This window comes from Rosa rugosa, chromosome 2 (assembly GCF_958449725.1).
Source record: "Rosa rugosa chromosome 2, drRosRugo1.1, whole genome shotgun sequence".
Lineage (NCBI taxonomy): Eukaryota > Viridiplantae > Streptophyta > Magnoliopsida > Rosales > Rosaceae > Rosa > Rosa rugosa.
This window is the reverse complement of record NC_084821.1, coordinates 54941309-54951381: the sequence shown is the minus strand read 5'-3', so window position 1 is coordinate 54951381 and position 10073 is coordinate 54941309. Positions and strand designations below refer to the sequence as shown.

The following is a 10073-nucleotide window of genomic DNA, read 5'->3' as shown; positions in this document are numbered from 1 at the left end:
GAGGCGCCTTTGGGGCGCGGTTTGGACGACCATTCCCTTTGGTGGCGTCACCACCATGGCCGGAGGCTCTACCTCTCTCTCTCTTCACACGTTGACCTCCATGGTTCGGTGCACGCCTTTCGTGGCTGTTTCCTTCCTCTTTAGGGCGAGTATATGGACCAGAACGTCCAGAATTATCCCTATTCTTAGGGTTTCGCTCCTTGCGTCCTCCCTTGGGGGCGCGACTATAGTTAGACTCCAGAATAGACTTGGTTCCCACGGATCTCGCATTATAGTTCTTCACAAGGATATTGTCGTGCTTCTCAGCTACGTTCATGACACCAATAAGCTCATGAAACCTTGTGATACGTCCTGCATTCACATCAATCCGATAATTCTTAGAAATCATCAGGGCAGAGACGGGGAAGGTAGAGAGAGTCTTCTCGATCAACATCGTATTAGTAATGGTCTTTCCACAAAACTCCATCAGAGATTTAATACGAAGAGCTTCCGAATTATAGTCAAGTACATACTTGAAATCACAGAAGCGGAGGCTATGCCATCTCACTTCTAAGTCAGGAAGCAAGGAGTCACGAACGTTGCCAAATCGCTGCTCAAGTTCCACCCATAGTTTTTTGGGGTCTTCCTCATTGAGGTATTTACTTTGGAGCGCGTCATTCATGTGCCTTGTCATGAGAATTATGGCTTTAGCTTGATTCGCTTCAAAAGCAGTAGCTTGCTCAATAGTGAGCAAGTTATGACTTGACTCTTAGATGGTTTCCAGAAGTCCATCAGCCTTAAGATGTTGGCGCACATCACGGACCCACCTATGGTATCCTGCGCTAGTTGTCTCCAGTGGAACAAAGTTCAACTTGTTCAGGTTACTCATCCTGAAAAACAACAAAAGATTAGGGTTGGTTTCAGAGTGAAAAAGGCTACCACGAAAATAATAAAATTTCTGTGCGTAGTTGCTTCCAAGAAATTAGGGATTTCTGAGCGTAGTCGCTTCCAAGAGGGGTTTGGATTAGATCGAAACAACGATGTATGTGGTCGATCGTTTTCTTCTCAACAAACTCTAAGTTTGGAGGACTCTACAAGCTCCAAGCTTGGAGTGAGCACGAACCCCCACAGTTCACCTATTGGTCTCCCTTATGAAGAAGAAAGGGGGCTAGAAGAAGGGAGTCTGCAAGTCCCCGAGAAAAAGAAGAGAAAAGAATAAAAAACTTCAAAAACGGGGACTTTTAGAAAAATTTACCTTGAAAATTTGCAGGAAATCTTGACCGGAAAAAGTTGCTGAAGATGGCCGGAAAACGGTCGCCGGAAAAGTGGTCGGAATCTGGTGGCTTGCGGTGGTGACTAGAGCTAGGGGGCTGTGCAGGAGCTGCGCAAGGGCGTGCGGAGACTGTGCGGGGTTCGCAGGCACTCTGTCGGCAGGTGCTCGGTTGGGGCTAGGCAGGTGTCGGCAGGGGCTGCGCAAGGCTCTCGGCAGATGTCAACAGGGGTAGGCACATGGGTGCGCAGGTGTTGGCAGATGCGTGCAGGGCTCTTGGCAGGTTCTCGGAAGCTACTCGGCAGGTGTCGTGCAGGGTCCTCGGCAGCGTCTTGGTAGGGCTCGGCAGCTTCTCAGCAGATATGCAAGGGGCAGGCACAAGGCAGGCTTAGGGCAGGCACAAGGCAGGGGCTGGTCCGATTTTTCTGACGGCCGGTTCCGGTGGATTCCGGCCTGTTCCGGTGGTTCCGCCGCCAGTTCTGGGCTGATGCTAGGGCTTCGATATGTGGGGTAGTGGATGCTAGAATTTGAGGGCTACAAAATTAGGGTTTTAGGGTTAGGGCTTCATGCTGATAACGTGCTTTAGAGAAACGGGAATTGAGAGAAAATCGTTGTGTATTCTCATTGATAATAGGGGCTCTTTATATAGAGGATTACAAGATATATAATTTGAATCATACGAGGAAATGTAATCATACATTGAATAGGAATCTCTAAGATTCTCTAACTAACCCTATTACCACTAGGTCAAGTAACCTAGAGTTTGGGCTAGACACAAAACAGAGATTCACTTGAACACAAGAGATTTTCTCCATATTTACGCCAAATATACTAGAGTTATATTACTTTAGGGGTTTTAAGCTCTGATTTATGTATTTTCTTGACAGTGACTCAGTACAACTAGACGAGTATATGAATACTTCAATTCTCTTTAAAAAAATTATTTACAGGTAAATAATTAAGTCAACTTTCGATCAGGAGTATATATCTATCTACTATCTAGTATCTACTCATTAATTGTTAGTGTGACACATGCATTAGAATAATTAATTAGTTAGGTTATGTTGGCATTGACTTGTAAGGAGAAGGAAGGTTTGATGAGAAATCCTCCTCTACCCATAACTGTCGTGGTTATAACTTGAAACCGGCCGTTAATTAATATGAAAGTTTGCTTCATAAAACGTTATAATATATTCATGTGATAGAACCTCTGTCTTCGTTCCAATCTTTCAGAATAAATTATGACCAAATTAAGGAAAACCAATGTCCCACGGCATATTTAATAGTACATTGTTTCTTATTGATTTTACAACCTTACCTTTGTCCATACTTAATTATCAACGTTACCTAATGCGTTGACGAAAAGCATTAATATTTGCTTAATTAACAAATTTGATCAATTTACAGAGCTTAATTCCTGTATTTGTCATTGTTACTGGTTCTATCATTTTTAGTCCTATATACTGAATGACATGCATGCATATGACAATATTATCAATAGTATAAAAAGTTTATACAGTATATGCTATGCTTGAATGCAAAGGAACGTTGCTCATCCTCTTAACTCATCATTATGCTTCGCTTAAATCATGTATATAGATCACCATCTGGATCATTGTACATTTTGAACTAATGAATTTAATTAGTAATAGTACATGTGCTAAGCAAAATAGGAACATGAAACACTTACTAGTTTGAACTAGAAAATTCTCCAAACTTAATTATACATACGTCTTGCTGTTACCATCATCTATTTCCTTTGATTTTCTCAACACCACCCCCCAAAATTATTAATCAAGTTTTCTTACTCTGATCATCTGCGACGGCCATTTCTCATATGTACGTGAGTTTGACTTTAACTATGCCTCGCAAAGAAAGAACTATAATCCATCTCTGTGTCAATAATCAAAGCACGTACAAATAGGGTAAACGTTTTTGGAGTAAATACTATAATTTGCTCTTGATTTTTTTTTTTTCCTTTAATCAGTCTTTGCGTCTTTGTCTTTCTATAAATATATCGGTCTCGATATAATTATATAATATATCGGTCTTGATTTTTTTTTTTTCTAAAAACAAGCTCCTTTGTACGTACTAATTAGTTAACTATTAATCTTTTTAAAATCGCACCAGGGCTTTGTTTTATTATATATACCTCGAAGCTAGGCTCAGCCTCGGCACTCACTTGCTTAGTACTGTAATCCTTTTCTTTCTTCTTCAGTCTTTTAGTTTAATTAATTAGCAACAAAGCTGATTAAGCAGTTTGTGATAGTGCAATGGCGGAGGAGGTTGTTGTTCTGGGCTTCTGGTCGAGCATGTTTGCCATGAGACCCAGAGTTGCTCTGACCGAGAAAGGGGTGGAGTATGAGTACAGAGAGGAGGACTTGCCCAACAAAACCTCACTGCTTCTGGAGATGAATCCGATCCACAAGAAAGTCCCCGTTCTTATCCACAACGGCAAACCCGTCTGTGAGTCGGCCAACATTGTCCAGTATATTGACGAGGCTTGGAAGGACAAAGGTCCTACTTTGCTTCCCTCTGATCCTTACCAGAGAGCTCAGGCCAGGTTCTGGGTTGATTACATTGATAAAAAGGTAATAAACGTCTCGCTATCTATTTTTTATTATTTTTTTTAATCTTTCTCCAGCTTTCTGTTTTCCTCCTAGTATTCTTTTTTCTAGAAAATTCTATAATACATACTTGTATATATATCATACACACATTTACAAATGTAACAACAAATTTGTTGTCAAAGTGGTAACATGAGTCATATTTTGTGTAATCTTAGTTATATTAATAGTAATTACACCACCTACAACATTGTTACAAGTTTTTGAATAAATTCGTTGTCAATGTTGTAATTTTATTTTAATTATATGTAAATAGTGTAAATGAATATGGTAACTTTGTTCTCAATGTTGTAATTTTGATTCATATAAATTGTAATTTTTGTTTAAGTAGATGTAAAATCAGTGTATGATAAACATCATAATATCATAGTTTGTCTCCTTTTTTCTCCCAGATCAAGTAATGCTACTCTAAATTGATGAACTGTAGTTATATGAAGCTGGGACGAATATATGGTCCACAAAGGGAGAAGAACAAGAAGCAGCCAAGAAGGTTTTTTTGGAAATCCTTCAGCTGTTGGAGGGAGAACTTGGGGACAAGACATACTTTGGGGGAGAGAGCTTTGGGTTCGTAGACATCAATCTTGTCACATTTTACTGTTGGTTTTTGACCTATGAGACCATCGGAAACTTCAGCATAGAGGCAGAGTGCCCCAAACTGATTGCATGGTTCAACAGGTGTATGCAGAAAGAGAGCGTCTCCAAAACTCTTCCTGACCCAAAAAAAGGTGTATGAGTTTTGCCTTTTCTTGCAAAAGTATTATGGTGTGGCATAGTGGAAGGGAAAAGGGCTTTGCTTAACCATGATGTTATGGCCACTTGCAAAAGCATCTTGATGTTATGGCCTTTTCTTGCTTAATTATGGTGTTCATCTTTTTCCTTTAATTTTCCTACAGGCTCCGGCTTGTGTTTCATGTGGTTGGACACTTTGGTGTGTCTTGTACTCTTGTTATGTCAATTTTATATGAAATAAAGATGCAGCCAGTTGTGAAAAAAAGAAGAAAAAAAAAACAGATGCAGCCAGTTTGACGTGTCTGCTCGTTGTTATGGGTGAAAAGGACGGCTGGACGGGTTACGATAAATAAAACATAATCGATCCATTTAGTAAGAAAAATAAAAGTAAATTGGTAGATTTAATGTCAAATATGAATTCGCTTTGAAGTAAAAGTATTTGTGTTAGATAAAAAATTATTATCAACACACTTTAAATGTTAATGTATACATTTATTTATTTGTTTTTTTTTTTTTTTTCGAATAATGGTAATTCCATTGATAATAACGCATGCCAAGAAAGTCATTACATACCCACCCGCTGACACATAACAATGGGCAGAAAAAGGATTCGTGGAGGAGCCATAGTGGTATATAGGATAGACCAACTATATTTGAACTTATCGCTCACTTTAAAAGTAAGCCTATAAGCTATGGAAAAAACATAGCGACTAGACAAGCCAAACTACACTAGTTAGGTTCCTAATACAAGAAACTTATTGTAATTAGATAAAAGCTAAAAACATAGGTTTAGACCAAGAGCCTAAACCCTAGCCCAAAATTAGAAGCTATTGGACTAGGGTAGAATCCCAGCCTAGAAACTCAAAGCCCACCAAAGCAAAGGTCCACCCAAGGCCCATTCAGCCAGATCCGGTCCAGTCCACCCACTTCCACGTCCCCGTCATACAGACCAGCCAAGCCATGCTCCGTCGGTCGCACGCCGCCATGACCTGCGCTAGCCTCAATCTGCTCCATCACCACCTGCGCCGCCACTAGCACTTGTCGCCTACGACCCAAACTGCACAGACCACGCCACCACGGAGAAAAAACCAAACCCCGATCCAGGCGCTAGCACCTCCCACCACCACCGAGTCAGACCGGTGACGCCGTCATCAGGGTTCTATCGCCGGACTTGTTAGCACGACAACCGCCTCTCACCATCCCAGCCAGAATCACCAAGAAGCCTCGAGCAAAACCCCATCTGATGGAACAAGAGAAATAGCCATTAATACCCGTCCGGCAGCAGACCCCATGACGACAGAGAGGCTAGAGGCCAGCCCATGTGTCCGGGCGCCGCCGGACGAGAATGATTTCTCAGATTGGAACGTTGCCGGTCTTTAGTGTTTTCTCGCGGAGAAAACTTTTTTCCTATTTATTTATTTGTTTTGACTTTACAAATAGTTCATATAATACTTTCAATGCAATGACAACTAGTATATATAATTTATATAATGAAGATAATTTTTGTTTTTTTGTTTTTTTAGGGGAAGGTTGGGGAATCAAAGTCCCTATCTAAAAACATTATTAATGAGTGAAATGTCACTATACGTCAGATGAGATATAAAGCAAAACAAATATCTTCGTAGAGAATATCCTAAACTATCTAATCCAAACGCATCAAATAAGAAATTAACAAGTTGCGGTAATCTATCTAGATACATTAAAAGCCAAACAAATATCTTCGTAGAGAATATCCTAAATTATCTAATCCAAACGCATCAAATAAGAAATTAACAAGTTGCGGTAATCTATTAGTTACGTCATTTACTTCACGATAAAAACGTCACAATTGTATAGAATTGAAAGCATGCATATAATTAAGACTTACAATCCTCTCAAGTCTCAAACAATTATCATCCGACAAGTCTTCATCTACATCTGCAGTATTCTTTGTATTTATGCCTAAATCTGACTTGACTTGGCTAATTACATTTGTAACCCTTAACACCGTTCGTGAGTGAGCAAAATCTCTTCAAATATAATATAGTAAATTCATGAAATTTACTTAGTTTGAACAGGTTCGCCTAGACTCTAGAGTTACACGACCAAAAAGGCGAAGACTTGTCATTGTATGTATGGCATATTCGCAAAGCAAAGCACTAAATTTCCAATATCACATCGTCCTGAAGAAGCTAGAAGCCTAGAACATTTCAGGCACATCATTTTCTCAAGCAAACGTCATACAACACGCCACACACCTATCTCAAAATCAGCCACGACTATTCCACATGCAAATTAATTAGACTTCAAACACCTCTATAAAACCCCCTTGGTTTTCTTTGGGTTCTTGCTCATCAGTCTCCGAGTTAGTTAGCAATACCTACAAGCTAGCTAGAAGAACTTTGTGAACAGTTTCCATGGCGGACGAGGTTATTCTATTGGACGGTTATGTGAGCAGCTTTGGGATGAGGGTCAGAGTAGCTCTGGCCGAGAAGGGAATTAAGTATGAGTACAGAGAAGAAGACCTGAGAAACAAGAGCCAACTGCTTCTTAAGATGAACCCGATCCACAAGAAGATCCCGGTGCTCATCCATAATGGCAAACCGGTCTGTGAATCGCTCATCATTGTGCAGTATATTGATGAGGTATGGAAGGATAAGGCTCCTCTGCTTCCCTCTGATCCCTACCAGAGAGCCCAGGCCAGATTCTGGGCCGATTTCATTGATAAGAAGGTAACGTTTTGTGTTTGTATCTTCTTCGTTCATCATTTTAATTTGCAATGTTTCATTTATTGTAATTTTGTTTCATGGTGGAGAGTTACGTGATTTTGGTTTGCTAGTTTACTTGTTTAGCACCATTTGGAAATTGGAACTGTTTGGTGCTTCATTCATTTGGGGCTTTGCATGATTTGGGTTCTGTTTATATTCTCTTTATGATTGTGAAAGATCTCCTCTTTGAGATAAAGGAAGCAGACATTTTTAAAGGATTTTTCTTGTTTTGAATTAAATTAGTGATATTGGGGAGACGGGAGCAAAACATCATTGGATAAATGCTTTTGTTTAACGTTAAATTGCATATTGAACAAAATTTGAAATGATATTCATGAATAAGAAAATGATTTCTGTGTCAGTTTTAATAAGCACCCTTAAAATTGGCCTAAAATTATCGAATGAATAGTCACTAACATGGTCTGCGAAACTTGCAGTTATATGATGCGAGCAGGAAGATATGGACTACAAAAGGAGAAGAGCAGGAGGCAGCAAAGAAGGAATTCATTGAAGTCCTGAAGGTGTTGGAAGGAGAGCTTGGAGACAAGCCTTATTTCATGGGTGAGAGATTTGGGTTCCTGGACATTGCTCTCATCACATTCTACAGCTGGTTTCATGCTTATGAGACACTTGGAAACTTCAGTATAGAGGCCGAGTGCCCCAAGCTGATTTCATGGGCCAAGAGGTGCTTGCAGAAGGAGAGTGTTTCAAAATCTCTTGCTGACCAGAAAAAGGTTTATGAGTTTGTTGTTGAGTTGAAGAAGAGTCTTGGTGTGTAAGAAAGTCCTGAAATAAAACTCTTTAGGCGTACTAGTCTTGAAACTTTTCTGGTGAGAGACACTTTGGTGTGTCTGCTGAATGCTATGACTTATGAGTCATAAGGATAAGTAATTAATTATGTATCCTAACAATAATGTAGACACTTTGATGTGTCTGCTCATTGTTAATAATATATGAAAGGAGTGTTTTCTAATAGTTTGTGGGTTAATATTTTTCTCTCAAGAAGAAAAGGGGGATAACATCTTTTGTATTCTAGTCTTCGATGCGGCTCCATCTTCTCCATGAAGCCTCTGCTCATATTTTGTCCTCTGCTGCTTTTTTCTGTTTTATGCATCTTTCTTTTTTGTTGTAGTATCTTCGTCAAAAAACTTTAAGAAAGAGGGAAGGTAAACATTTGACAACTCCATATTATCAAACTTTTGAAGTTCGGAAGGTGTCACACATCATCTACAATTTTTTTTTGATGCGACATCATCTACAATTGCATTTTTCCCTTCCTCCTTTCAAATTATCTGCTTCTTCCTTTGTTGGGATATTGCTGACGTCAATTTTGTTCATAACAAGCGATGACAACATAAAGATTCAACCTTACCAGAGAATCCGGGCGATTATGGGCTGATTTCGGGCTAGTTTGGGATTGCTGTGACTTTTAAATAAAACTGCTGCTGTTGTGTTGTGAGAATAATCAGCTGTGAATTAAAACAATTTCATGTTTGGTAAATAATAGTTTTAAAAGTGCTGTCAGTACATAAAATCAATGGCAGAGTTAGGATTTTAAAATGGGATAGGCTAAAATTTTTTTTAATAAAAGTTTACTAACGCTTAACAATTTTTTTCTCCTAAGTTTTACTAGTAACATGTTTTATTCTTCCCTTAAATTAAATCACATCATCTATTAATTACGTATTAAATAATCAAATAGCTAACTGATCCAAAAAAATCAACATCATAACATTTGATAGAAATTTGATAACAAAAGTCTAAGACAAAAGAACATATCTACTCAAATTTTATCTTGTGCTCTTGATAGAACAAAAAAAATTTGATTATTGAATTTGTATCATAATTCTCAGCAAACTCTTATTTTGACCTAATTTACCTAAAAAAGAGCAAGCTTTTTATGCGAATATGTCTCTTAAAGCAGAATAGAGAATAAAACACCATCAAATACTTCAAGCAAAGAAATAACATAGATGTGACCCAAAAAAATTAACATATGGGCTAACTTTAGAAATTTGAAGTGGGCTATTTTTTAATATTTAATTTTTAAAACTAAAATTAAGCTATAAATTAATGTTTTTTCAAAATTTCGGGTGGGCTGTAGCCCAGCAGAGCCCGTGTGTAGCTACGCCTTTGCATAAAACAACTGTAGAGCGTGTTTTGATCTACAGCAGCTTCTAAAAGCAACCTCTGGGCTGCTTCTAAAATCTGCTGCTAGTGACTTGTAACTTTCAATTAAAGTTACTTTTTATTTATTTACCAAACACAATAACATCTAAAATTTTGAACAAAAACTGATTTTTTTTTTTTTTTTAAGTGAAGCAATCCCAAACGGGCCTTCATTGATAAGAAGGTATGTTTTTCTGTTTTGTACAATATTTCATTTTCAAGTTGGAGATGCACTACATGATCATCATTGACGCCCATCTGGAGGTCCCTTAGCTGAGCATTAATCTCAATGAGCTTCATGATATGCTCTCTCACTTTCCCTATGCCTGTGTACTTGAGTTCATTAAATTCTTTTGGCAGTCTAGCTGCCTCAGCCTTATCACTCTCTCAGTACATATCATGAATGACATACAGGAAATTTATGGCTAGCTCAGGTTCTTCAATACTATCTCTAACTATCTGACATGGTAGTTCTAATCACATTCTTTGCCATCTTATTAGCCCTATGTCACTCCTTATAATATTTCTTATCTTCTCACTATGAAGCATTTC

The 10073-nt window shown here is 38.5% G+C and overlaps 1 protein-coding gene and 1 pseudogene across 1 annotated transcript; both read left to right on the top strand.

The window, feature by feature from the left end:
* The first annotated feature begins 3399 nt into the window (after positions 1–3399).
* Positions 3400–4855, top strand: LOC133732817 (probable glutathione S-transferase parC; annotated as a pseudogene).
* Positions 4856–6903: 2048 nt separating this feature from the next.
* Positions 6904–8327, top strand: LOC133728517 (probable glutathione S-transferase). Its single transcript, XM_062155924.1, has 2 exons — positions 6904–7316; positions 7790–8327. The coding sequence occupies exons 1-2, from the start codon at positions 7002–7004 to the stop codon at positions 8129–8131; spliced, it is 657 nt and encodes a 218-aa protein (XP_062011908.1). The 5' UTR covers positions 6904–7001; the 3' UTR covers positions 8132–8327.
* The last annotated feature ends 1746 nt before the right edge of the window (positions 8328–10073 follow it).

Bases quoted from the DNA above. Each gene is read 5' to 3' on its own strand.
- LOC133728517 (XM_062155924.1), top strand. From the start codon at position 7,002: ATGGCGGACGAGGTTATTCTATTGGACGGTTATGTGAGCAGCTTTGGG. The intron at 7,317-7,789 runs GTAACGTTTTGT...CGAAACTTGCAG, and splicing joins CCGATTTCATTGATAAGAAG to TTATATGATGCGAGCAGGAA.